Here is a 13,043-nt window from a genome sequence, read left to right on the forward strand (position 1 = left end):
GGAAAGAAGAAAAAAAAGAAGAGGAAATATATGTATATATGCATACACACATACATCACATACATACATGCCAGGGGGAGTTGGAAACAACACATATGGTTGTATACTGGGGGTGCAAACAATTGATTAGTAATCAATCATTTATCAGACATTGCTTGATAAAAAAATGCAATTGACTCAGAAGGGAGTTCAGCTTCTCGGAAAAATTGCCTCTTATCAATTAATGGATCATCGATTGATAAAATGAAGCAACCATCGATAATTGTGTTACTCAATAATTTGCATCCCTCGCGGACCTGAGCGGCTTGTGCTGAAATCTTCCTGTTCGCGTGAGGGCGCTGTCCGATCAAGTCTCGCGCTCCAACATCCTGTCCGGTGCTCCGCTGCTACGTCACCACATTTCACGATTGATGGCAGAGCATGGGGGACCGTGAAGCACCGAGAAACGCCGCCGGTACCAGGTGAGATGAATGAAAAGTTGGGCTCACGGAGGCTCCGTGGCTCCGCCTACGTCCCAGTGGTCGGACAGAGACGTTACTGAGGCTAACGGCCGCTGAGGCAAACTTTTGTATGGCGTTTACGTGCAGAACGTGTGATGCTTGATTTGTGTGTGTTCAGACGCATAATGAGGAAAGCTGCTCTCCTGCTCGTTTCGTGGGTGTTCGCTTGTCTCCTGCTGAGCTGCTGTCAGGCGGCCAGGCAGGGTCAGGACGTCCGGTGTGGAGGTAAACGGGCTGCATGTTCCTCTGTGGCTGCAGTGTTCGTCCAGAGCTCAGTGCTAACGTGTCTCCTGCTGCTGTCAGCCTGCAGGGCTCTGGTGGATGAGATGGAGTGGGCCATCTCCCAGGTGGACCCCAAGAAGATGATCCAGACCGGGTCCTTCAGGATCAACCCGGACGGCAGCCAGTCCATCAGGGAGGTGAGCAGGAGCAGCAGGGCCACGTAGGAGTCCAGCTCACTATGGAGGAGATGTAGTTTCATTTAAATTACAAAAATATAGGTATCTGTTTCATGAACGCAAGTAAACAAACAAAATACACCCAAACCAACATGACTACAAAACAATACCTATATTTTGTTTTTTTCGACTAAAATACTGCTTTTTGTCCAAGTTGTTACAGTTCAGAAATTCAGGAACACAAGCTTAAATGAAGAAATTTAAATATATGTTTAGAAATCCCAAATTAATTCTTTCCCATCATCACCAAATAGTTGAGTAATTTACATATTACACATTAAATGCTACAAAATGTGAATGAAATACCACTTCACATATTAAGATTGAGACCCGTATTATTTATGGAAAATAACCTAACTAATGTAATAATAAAGCTAGACAATATGGTAATATAATTTTACCAACTTAAGCTAACTAATCTAAAAACAAGCGCAAGTACAATGTTGATTAAGTTACAACTACATTAATTTCTCACTAGACTGCCAGATACAGTGTTGGCACATTATTCTGTATTCCTACATGAGTTATAATTTAAAGACACCAAAGAGGAGACAGACATGGAATTGAATCAAAGGGATATGCGTCTAATCAACAAGGTCTCACTTAAATAAGCATAATTTTCATTGATAAAAAACCCCAAATCATCTTTAATTCAGATTTTTTTGTGACGTTGGCTGCCCTCAGGTTCCTCTGGCTCGCTCTGAGGGAAACCTGCTGGACCTGATGGAGAGCGTTTGTGAGAGGATGGAGGACTACGGTGAGCAAATAGATTCTTCCACCAGCAGGAAGTCTTACATCAGGATCAAGTCTCGGAGCGGCGAGGCCATGGACCTGTCAGAGGCCTCACTGGATTCAAGAGTCACAAGCAGTTTAAAGTTTGCAGTGAGTAGAGGAAGGTCCACAGAACAAGCTTGAAAAGTCATCTAGCCTTGCATTGATAGAATGTAAATATGTGATTTTTACTTTTCTTTTTTTTTCTCTAGTGTGAAACAATCGTTGAACAGCATGAGGATGAAATCATTGAATTCTTCGCTCATGAAACGGATAATGTTAAAGACAAGCTCTGCAGTAAGAGGACAGGTATGTTCAGACTTAGAATGAGTTCTGCACATTTCTGTTATGTTGTCTCACTGTAGTAATACATTGTTTTTTTTTTAAATTTACTCCTCAGACCTCTGTGATCACGCTCTGAAAATGCCCCATGATGAACTTTGATATCGTTTCTCCAGAGCCGCCGTCTCTGCTGAGAAAGTTTGTGCTGTACTGTTTTCATTTGTCACTTGTTTATACCAGGACCGTGCTACAAGATGTATACAAATCTTTATGTAAAAAAAGAATAGAAACTCTACCTGAAAATGATCTTGGAGAACATATGGACCACTTTGCCATTTTTCTGTTTGTTTCTAGTTGTAATGTTTGGTCACTTGTTCATGTACTGTAAGTTATTACACTCATTCACACTCTGTCTTTCTTATCAAGGTGCTTGTCTTCCCTTCAGATGCTCTTCAGACTGAAACTGTGAAACTGAAAATTGAAGTTAGAATCCCCAGTATTTCTTATAGAATTCTTTAAGACCAGAATTGAATTTGGTCAAGTTGTCCCGCAGCTCATATTCCTGCACAATTCAAAACTCTGTCCTACAGCGAAGTGCTAAGAGCAAAAAGTCTTCTTTTATTCACAATGAATTGACACTCATACTGCCTGCTCACTGATAAAAGTGACATCTGAAGCCAAATGACGCTTTCAGCTCTGGCTCTAGAAGAGAGTTTTTAATGCTCACCAATATTGTGAGATCACAGCATTAACTGATGCCAGTTCTGAGGATATTCTTCAAAGTAAAACAGGAAATCCTTAAACGTGCATTGTGTAAAACCATAAATAAATAACACTCAAGGTTTGCCTGTCGTACAGATGAGAACATGTGCCTTCATCACTTAATGTTTACCAGGTAGTTTCACACTCTTCAAACGCTGATCCTCCTCCACAGTTTCCTCATCTGTTTTAGAACTTCACACACTTTTTCTACCACAGAAGTTGTTAAAAGATTAGCAGCCAAGTCAAAAAAAAGTCTGCTTCTGAAGGTTTTTATTTTTCATTAAATCTTTAAAAATTCTAAAAGTAATTTACTTCTTCGTGAAGAATTTTGAATTCAAACTTTTTAGCTTCCAGTAGCCCACAGTGACTTTAAAACACATCACTGATAATGACACATAAACTGCCTGAATCTGCTCTTATTTTGAAATAAATTGCAATTTGGTTCACAAAAGTTTGAACTAGAAGGACGTTGAAATGTGGCAAACAGTAAGGATTCATGGGGACTGTAGTCATGTCTGGAAAAATATCCTCCTTTCCTCATGCTGCTTTACTAATGTAGAGCAGAAAAAGCATCCCTGTATGTTAAATAATTTGGTCAGTTGTAAATTAATGAGCAGTAGAACACAGAAGTACACTTGAGCCAAAATTACATACAGTTTCACCCAGATAAGATGTTTTATTACCTTTTGAGGAAACTGCCAAAACCAGCTGCAGTGACCTCACATTATAAGTTGATTTGAATATGAGCATCAAGATTATTGTGAAGTTTAGTTTTCCCAGTAGTGCAATACAGCTGAACTCTGTTGTAACTCCACTAGAGTGTGCCATAGTCACCGGCATGTAATGCACCTGGTTGGTCCTAATGCTGTACTGTCCATGTAGAAGGGTCAGGAGGTATTTTTGGTGTCATTTATGTGAAAAAAAAACCCAACAGAATTGACTGTCATGTGAGCATTGTCCTGAAATGTCTTTTTTATAAAAAAAAATATTTTGTATGTTTTCTGAATCTGCTTTGTCTTCTATCAATGGAAATATATTTGTACAACATCAACACGACTTGTCATTTCTAAACTAAACAGGAATCTGCTGGCAAGAAGTTTCAAGACTACTAAAACAATTCTATGGCTATAGCTATAGATTTCCTAGAATCCTCTTGCATGAATTTATATATGTTATAAAAAGTAAAGATCAGGCAACAGACTGATCATAATCACTATTATGCAACATATTTATGCGGTTATTACCATTTTTCACACAGATGATGGAGCATTTCCATTAAATAATTTGGAGTGTTAATAGATTTTTTTAAAACTTCTAAAAATGGAAGAACGATAGCCTAGTGTTTTTAATAAAGTCATATTTAGAGAGATGACCTGTTGACACAACTGAAAATATAAGACCATTGGAGAAAAAAAAAATATTTAAGAAACGCAAAATAACTTGCTTCAATGTTGAAACCGTTATCACAGAAAAAAATACATTTTTAGAATTTTAATGTTGATTTTAAAGCTTCAAAACAGTGGTGTAAAATGTAAATTTTTTAAACTTCTGTTTTTCTTAACACTTGAGAGGTTTATTTTCAAAAATACTTGTTGACTTTGGAAGCAGCAGGAGACAAAACACTGGTACAACAAGAACAGAAGTGTGTAAAGGACACTTTTTTATGTTAATTCACTCCAGTGTTTATTTACATGCAAATCACACCAGTGGCTTATGTTTTGCCAGAAATATAACCACACCCAGAAAATCACACCAAATATCACATTCTGTAATTACATCTACTTCCAAAATCTCACAACTGCGCAAAGCATTCTACTCTTTAGAAATAGAAACAAAAATTTGAAAAAAAAAAGTGACAAAATCTGCTTTACAGGAATACTACTGTAACATGAATACAGCTGTTTCAGATACTTTAGATTTGATATTGTCAAAGTCCTACATTTCTACATACTTAGCAGTTGTTTTCACTGCTCAGCCAGCAAAATAAAAGCTCTAAAATTACACTGAAGCTAAAAACAATATTTTAGTCTGTGTGAAAATATCTACTACAAAATCTTTTACAGGAAAAGACTTTAATTTATTAGAAGAATACAACATACTGGTCATATGCAGACCTTGTTTGCTTAGTTGATTTACAAATTTATGTCTAATCCCCTGGCAGCTGTATACACTGAACCTCTGACCTCATATGAGACCAGGGTGTGATCTCAGAGGGCTTCAGTTTGAATAATTTCTGCTCTGGCTGCTGTTTTCTTCACCTCCAATGGAAAAAAAATGTATTTGTGTCTTCCTAATCTTTCTCTTCCTCGGCTACGGTTTCATCTTTTACGTCTCCAGAGCAGCATGATTCCTCTTTGACTGCATTAAACTCCTCATTCTCATTATCTGTCTTGCTTTCAGTCATGACATTGAGCGTCATTTCCTCAACTTCGTCCTCGTCCGCTACAATCACAGTGTCTTCAGAGCCGTGGCTGCTGGTGCTGCTGCAGGATAGAGTGTCTTCGTCAGCATGTCCACTTAGCTCTTTGTGATACATCAACTTCACCTCCTGTTGTTCTGCTTCATCAAAGACCATCTCCTCATCCGGACAACCAAAGTCCTCGCCTGTACTCTCTGGATCCCACAGCTCGCTCATTTCTTCCTCTTCATTCTCAGAGTCAGGCGCTGTGTGTTTCCTGATGCGATTCACCACATCCCACAGCGACTTTGGATACTGGAGCTCTTCTTTGAGAGATGGGAGGAAATCAGGAGCAGAGCTGGGAGGCAGGACTGGGGATGAATCAGAGAGAGAGGAAAACTGAAGGGAGTCGAAATGAAGAGGAGCAGAGGCAGTTTGTTGGACGTCAGCAGCAGCTTCAGGATTTAGAGGTGAAGGACACACTGAGTCCACAAGAGAAACAAACTGTATGTCTGACTCAGGTGATTCCTGTGGAGGAGAAGGAAGCTCAAGGAGTGAATGTCCATCCAAAGATGACACCTCACAGTCTGAAGCCGAGGGTTCGGTGTCATGCAACATTTTCATCTCCATTTGCAAGTCTGTAGCATTTGCCTTGCTCATTGTGTGTTCCCAAAAACCTGCAGGAAGCCAATCTGGGTTTTTTAGTGCTCTATCTTCAGAAACATCCTCCTCTTGACCACAGTCAGACTGTTGCTGGACAAAGTTGGCTTCTACTTGACTCACATTTTCTTCATCTATTTCAAATGTCTGTACTGAAAGCCCAGCAGGATCCTCGCTAATTTCTTCTGGGGGCTGTTCCTCAGCAATACTACTCTCTTTTACACAAACAGCACCCTGTTCTTGGACACATTCAAGTTGTTGCTGCAAAATGTTGACTTCTATATCCTGTTCTGTAGATGTTTCAAGTTTTTGTTCCATTTGCTCATCATCATTTGGTTCATGCTGCTGCTGAGATGCTACCTCCTCTGTTGTATCTGGTACGAGAGACTCAGTGTCAACCTCATATTCGGTTCGATGTGATGTTTCACTCTCTTCATCCTCAGTGGATTTTGCTTCAGCAGTTTGATCTGTTAAATCAAGAGGAGAAGGAGGAGGGCTTGGGGAATGGTCTATATGGGGAGTGGAGCTTTGGAAAGAGTCAGGTACAAGAGGAGATGGCAGCTGGGGCAAAGCTGAGGGAGGAAGGGGTGAGGTTTCAGGATGAGGAGCGATGTATGCAGCTGTGTTCAGTGCAGAGTCGTCTGTGTTTGACTCCGAGCTATTTAAGGGAGATGTAAGATCGGAAGGTGACGGCAAAGACGAATCAGAGAAGTCAGAACGATGACAGGACCGATCATCTACAACAGGCTGATTTTCCTTCTGACACTGTTCACTTCTTGTACCTTCTTGACCAGCGGATTCAAGCATAAGAGTCTCAGTTTCGATTGAAGTTTCAATATGTTTTTCAAGTTGGGAGTCAGTGTCATTCTCTTCAGGCATATCTGACACTTGCTCTGGAGATCCTGCATAATCCTGAACACTTTCATTGGTCTGATCTGTTGTGTCTTCACTAGCCTCCAAAAGTACTGCATCCTCAACCTCTAAGGGATTCTGTTTCTCTGTTGTGTCTTCTGGAATTTGTTTGTTTTCATTATGAATGTCCTCTTTCATCGGAGAAGGTTCCTCATCCTGCTCCTCAGCACATGAATCATGAAATGGTGTTTCATCTCTAGGTTGCTGCTCAGTGATAGTGTCGTGTAGAGGGATTCCTAGGATTCTTTCAGCACGCTCCTCCAAGGTTTCCCTCTCAGGAATTGGAGATGGCAACATGCAGGTAAAAGAGATTTCACTTTCTCCCTTGTGTTCCTCTTTCTCCAAAAGTGTTGAGCTGACATTGGTGTCAGGACTTTCATTCCTTTGCATGGGGTCTGCTTGTGCTTTTTGGTCAGTTGTGAGATCCTGATTTAGCTGATAGTTTACTTCACTGGAGACATCTGTTTGAACATTAAACGGACAGTCTTTGTCATGTGCTGTGGAATCGAAATAGTGAACATGCTCTTTCTTTGGTGATGGAATCAGCTCCATTTTGACGACCACGCAGGTTGTGTCTATAACCAGCAGACCCTCGCTGTCCTCGGTGTCCTCCTTGATGTCCAGTCTCCTCACTTCAATATCTATCGGATGGCTACTTACATTACCCCGATCATGTCTGTTTTGTACACCATCTGCTTCTTCTTCCTCGCTGTTTAGTTTCAAACAACCTGTGGATGAACTCTCAGTCCTGCTGCTGAAACTCGGCTCCCTCCACAAAGGATATTTGACTGACGCAGGCTGCTCTGACTGACCTAATTGTTTCCCACCTGTAGAATCGACATCATCCGTACCAGCTTTGTTTAGTAAAACATCTCCCAACATCTCCTTTCCTGTGCAGGTTGGTGCCTCTTTCTGTTCCACATGAGAATCACTGGGTTGCTCTGTGAGTGTTGATGCTCTGAAGTCCACCTCATCTGCCAGCTTGTTCATTTCATTAGCATCTCTGACAGCTTTAGAAACTTCTCCTGTTTCTTTACTTTGAATATCAGTTTGGGAGGGAAAAGGTGGCAAAGATGGACTTTCAGTGGCCGCAGCTATTCGAGACACCAGGCAGAATATGGTCATCCCTCCTGTCTTTTTGTTTAATCTGAACTTCCTTCCTTCAATGACCTGTGAAGATGTTTCCTTGATTATTTTTGAAGTCTGAACTTCTTGTGGTGGCACAGATGACATGCGTTTACACTGGGCATCTGCCTCCTGTATTTGATGCTTTAATACTTCAAGTTGTGTGCAGGTTTTACTTTCATCTGGCTTTGTAAATTCATCCTTCTCCTTCCTCTTCTCTTTCAAATCAGCAAGCTGGTTTTTAAGCACGGGCTTTGACCAGAAGGCTTGTCCCTTACCGTCCTGCTCCCAGTTGAAGTTAGACTGGTGCATCGCAGGTGAGCTTTTATGTGGGCTGTCGTAGGGAGGAGGAGCAATATAACCAGGAGGTTGGCTGAATATCCTCCTTTGGTAGCCAGTGTTTTCCTTTGTGTCCAGCATGTGGCTTGTGTCAGGGGCAGGAGCTTGTGGTGGATAATAGTTTGTAGCTTGCTGTCTGCTCCCTCTATCCCACAGTCCAGGTTCTCTGATGTTTGCAGATTGTCGGACATGTTGCAGTGCCGCCACCTGAGCATCTGTCCCACTCCTGCTGTCCTTCTCTGGAGCCCTGCTGCTCCCCACCAGCCCCTGGGAGGTTCCCTTCAACTCGGCCTCTATGCATCTCCTCCTCGGCAGTGAATGACTGTACCGAGCCGCCCAGGCCTCCAGCTCTCGGTAGCTGCTGTCGCTCCTCTTAGCAGAAACCTCCCTCTTGTAGTGGACGGGGCTGCAGGGCTCCCACCTCCTCTGCCACCCCTCCCTCAGAAATCCTCTCTCGTAGTCCCTCGAGGCCCGCTGAGCCGTCGTCCACTCTCTGTCTCTGGACTCATGAGGCTGATAGTGTCCCAGGTCCTGGTGGTGCTGGGTGTGGCGGTCTAGAATAAAAGGGAAGTGGGAGGAAGAAGAAGAGGCGGTCAGCTCCGGGTCCGTCCAGCTGCTGTACTCGTGTAGAGCTCCTCCTGTTCTGGATCCTGGTACAGTCCAGTAGCTGGACTCTCTGCTGTGGTCCTGCTGCTCTCCGTAGTACAACGGATAATGGGCTGCCTGGTGTCTGTCGTGGTAACTGTGAGTAAAGTTCAAGAAAAATGTGTGAGCAAATTCAAACTGCTTTTTTAATTTCGCTGGTACTAATAATATTTTACTTTATCTGTAGACTGATATTAACAGCAAAATGTCCAAGCTCACATTTTGAGTCACCCAGTAGACGATTATCAATACCCAAGTGTGCAAATTAAGTGTACATTTTCAGACCAAGCATGTATGAAAAGCAGCTTTACTGTCATGACTGAAACAGTTTTCTTTGCACTCAACTCACTTGTGTGTACAGTTTCTCCCAGGAACTGTACCAAATCTGGAATACAGATGTGATTGCCCCTGATTCTCAGGCCAAAACTCCATCATTTAGTGTCATACACAGAATCTGAAGCATGAAAAAAGAACAATCCCTTAATAATAATTAAATTCAAGACACTTCAAACAGACTTGGCATATATTTACCAACTAAAAAGCTTTTCAAGACTATTTGCAGGAATACTGGTAGATATTGTCACATAAACACACGCCAACATACCTTCAGCTGCTGTTTTTCTTGTCCTTCTTGCTCATGAGGTGACATGAGGTCTAATGAAGCCCAAACAGCACAAGTTGTTTTAAGAGGACAGTGATTTTCAGTCCCCCTCCCACTCGTCCACAAACCTCCATTGCCCATCCTCCTTTCATCCAGCCAATACACTCAGTTCAAACACCACTGAGGAAGTTTTTAAACACTTGTTTCAGAAATGTGATCTCATCCATTCGAGCTAAAAACTAAAGTAAAAGCAAAAGATTTAGATGTGACAAACTGTCAAATGCAGCAAGAGGATAAAAGCTGCTCATGTTTACTTCTGAATGTTAAGATAAATGTAGGTGAAAACTCTTTTTGATATGACTGTATTGGGATTAGCAGTGACTTTGTAGTTATGATGCAGACAATAAAAAAGGTTATTCCCTGAGACTTACAGTAAAACTAATTTATGTTCTGAATGTAACTTTGATGTTTTCCTATCATACTATTTATACACACTTCCTGGTATAATTTATAACTTTGCCCACACCATAATGCATATCAACCCAACCAGGGACAATCACTTTGCATGACAGTCGCGTGGGAGGCGCTGGACGTGATGGCGAGCAGACTCTGCATGGAGATAGGGATCTGTTGTTTTGTCGGCTGAATTGTAGCAGAGGGAGTGATGGGCAGCGGTCGGGTCGTCTCCCTTTCTTTGAAACTCTCCAGCGTGACAAACAGGCTTTCCTTTCCTGAACAGAAAGTCTGTACATCAGCAGTGTGCAGGAGAGAGGGGATGAAGTACGAACAGACAGCCGGCTGCAGGGACGGCAGTCTGTTGGTGTTGACATAATAGTTTGGGATGAGGTGAATTTTGTTTTGGGTTTTGTATAATTCACTACAAACAATATTGCATTGATGTCCTATAACTATTGAAAAGCAAATCTGGCTAATGAAGATATATTTGCTGGCTATGAAATTTAACAGTTCTGTAACTAAAATAATGACAGCTTTGAGTGACAAACAATAAAACACCAACAACTAATATTTACCTAAAAAAGTGAATCATTTTTGCTCCTCTATGAATTTTAACACGGCTTTTATATAAAAGAGATGTTGCTGATCAAAATGTTTAGTGAGTGATACATCCTGTTTGGAGGGACCTCTATGAACCTGATTTAAAGCCCCTATAAAAACCTGGTTTTCAATATTTTACTGTCACATTGCATATTTAAAAGTAAAGAAGCAAAAATAAACATCATTAATAGCCTAGCCGTGCTAGACAACCCACGGCAACGAATTTAATTCTCTGCCAGGGTGGGTCTAGTTACCCTCCATAAGGCTCGAGGCTGGATGCTCCTAAAACTGGCCGGACCAATCACCATGAAGTGTAGAGTCAGAAGGCGGGCGTAACGAAGTGACGACAGAGGCGCGACGATTCTGACAGAAACAACCAGCGCACAATAAACAGTTATCTTTCGACTTGGTTTTGGCCACAGCCCTTAAAGATTTGAAGCTAAAATTCAACTTGAAAGATAAACAAAGGACGGCACTTAAGTGTTTCATTGAGAAGAAAGATGTATTTGGACTTATGCCGACGGGATATGACAAATCCTTAATATACCAGTTGGCTCCGCTGGTTGGGAAGCTAATGGGACTTAGCCACAATCCAGCGCTCTAGGAACTACGTCAGCCTATTTGTTACGCTGATTGGTTGTATATCTACCCAATTGCTGCAGAGTGATTTGAAAGACAACCTTTTAGCCCGCCTCCCTCCCTGTTCAGCGTTCCCAGACCCTTGTGTCTTAAGAGCTGGGTCTAGCGCGGCTAGGCTACATCATTAAGGCAATAAAGTTTAAAATTTAATCTGCTTTCACTGCTTTATTTACCTGCTCCATTTTAATTGCCTTCATCCGTTTTTATGGGTTCCATGGAGAGTGTCTTTGCGTGCAAATAAATACAAATAAGATGTATTATTATTATTATTATTATCATCTGCTTCATCAGGATAGTGGTCTGGCAGCAAAAGCAAATCGTCTTAAAGATGTTACAAGCAGTGAAGTGCTTAGAAGTGTCTCATGTAAAATTAGTAAGTGAAGTGTTCATATAGCATCAAATAACTAACAGTAAGCAACTGAATGAGTAAATAGATATCAGGGCCTTTAAAGTTGTGATATTGTGACTTTTTTTGGCCTCATCGTAAGTTGCAGTTACTAAGCTTTCGAACATGCAACATCTATATAGAAACCAAACTGTACTAATAGACAGTCAATCAGGTATTATTTGGTAAAATAAAGAAATATGGAAAAGATATCTGACATTTTAAGTAATGAATTGTTAGGTATAGCTGAAGAAACCGGCTAATAATCTTGTCAAGTTCTTCTCGTAAACTGCAAGGTGTGTGACAGACAACAGGATTCTACAATTCTACAATTTCATTTAGCAGATGCTTTTGTCCAAAGCAACGAGGATTGAAACAAAAGAAACAACCACAAAATTAGAGTCAGGTTTTTAACAAACTGTGAGGCTGATCTACTACATATGAAATCACGACAGCTTTCACTTGGCAACTTGGTGACTGATTGTAAACTGTAATTAAAATACACAGAAAAAGGTCAGTTAACCTCGGCAGTTCTGATAAAATTTTGATTTTGGATACTTTTTTTTTCAAAATCTTTGAGAAAATCTCCAAAATCCCACATTAAAGGAGAACTTCGTTTTTTTTCATCCTGGGGTCTGTTTCCATATGTCATTTCATACATGTGAGTGATGGAGAAATGAATTTTCGACATAGCTCCAGTATTTAGCCAGGCAGGCAGCTTCGCAGCTCAGCTACCGAAAAGTATGGGGCAACTGGCCCCCCCGCGTCAAAGTCTGCCCTAACATGCTTTTTTTCCCCACACTGACCGGCTTGGATAGTCTCAACGAGTGTCCCACAACATACTAGAGATGAGAAGTGAAAATCAAAGATCGCGATTTGTTGTGGTCTGTATCCAAATTTCGGGACGCTACAAAACAAATCTCGTTCCGAAATCGCGTGATAGCTCGCGCCAAAACACCGGTGGGGGAAACAGCTGTTTGCCTCAGGTGAAGAGAGACGAGTGGAGCGATTTTGTGTCGGATTACAGAACAGTTCGTTTTTTCTAAACCTGGTAAAACTAATGGGTCGTCAGTGCGCATTTCCGAGTCCACAGAATGGTGCCCTACACTTCGCGCAGCTTTCACAAACTACCGTACTTGGAGAAGGAAACACTAAAGTTGTGGCTAAACGTTTTACAAATGGACCCTGAAACTCCAGTTGATGCACTTCGACGTAAAAACTTCGGTAATCCGTTCACTTCTCATCTCTAGTATGTTGTGGGACACTCGTTGAGACTATCCAAGCCGGGAAAAAAGCACGTTAGGGTGGACTTTGACACGGGGGGGCCAGTTGCTCTTCGCGAGCTGAGCTGCGAAGCTGCCTGCCTGGCTAAATACTGGAGCTATGTTGAAAATTCATTTCTCCATCACTCACATGTATGAAATGACAGACCCCAGGTTGAAAAAAACCGAAGTTCCCCTTTAAGAGCCATTTTTTTCCAGACCACTGTAAGTCAGACTACCCAACTAAA

General features: G+C 41.5%; 2 protein-coding genes across 3 annotated transcripts; one reads left to right on the forward strand and one right to left on the reverse strand.

Annotated features, from left to right (window-relative positions):
* Window positions 1-258: 258 nt before the first annotated feature.
* Window positions 259-3,824, forward strand: cnpy2 (canopy FGF signaling regulator 2). 2 transcript variants are annotated; one of them, XM_022208594.2, is made up of 6 exons: window positions 275-461; window positions 619-725; window positions 804-919; window positions 1,643-1,840; window positions 1,942-2,038; window positions 2,130-3,824. In XM_022208594.2, exons 1-6 carry the CDS (start codon window positions 421-423, stop codon window positions 2,171-2,173), a joined length of 603 nt encoding a protein of 200 aa, XP_022064286.1. In that variant the 5' UTR covers window positions 275-420; the 3' UTR covers window positions 2,174-3,824. The 2 variants fall into 2 exon arrangements, with proteins under 2 accessions (XP_022064285.1, XP_022064286.1); XM_022208593.2 differs by having other exon boundaries at window positions 259-461; window positions 619-919.
* A 592-nt stretch (window positions 3,825-4,416) lies between these two features.
* si:ch211-159e12.5 (uncharacterized) lies at window positions 4,417-12,888 on the reverse strand. Its single transcript, XM_051948867.1, has 2 exons — window positions 9,202-12,888; window positions 4,417-8,949 (listed from the first exon to the last, which is right to left on the reverse strand). The coding sequence occupies exons 1-2, from the start codon at window positions 9,285-9,287 to the stop codon at window positions 5,064-5,066; spliced, it is 3,972 nt and encodes a 1,323-aa protein (XP_051804827.1). The 5' UTR covers window positions 9,288-12,888; the 3' UTR covers window positions 4,417-5,063.
* Between the last annotated feature and the right edge of the window lie 155 nt (window positions 12,889-13,043).

The sequence above is a fragment of the Acanthochromis polyacanthus genome, chromosome 5 (genome assembly GCF_021347895.1).
Source record: "Acanthochromis polyacanthus isolate Apoly-LR-REF ecotype Palm Island chromosome 5, KAUST_Apoly_ChrSc, whole genome shotgun sequence".
Lineage (NCBI taxonomy): Eukaryota > Metazoa > Chordata > Actinopteri > Pomacentridae > Acanthochromis > Acanthochromis polyacanthus.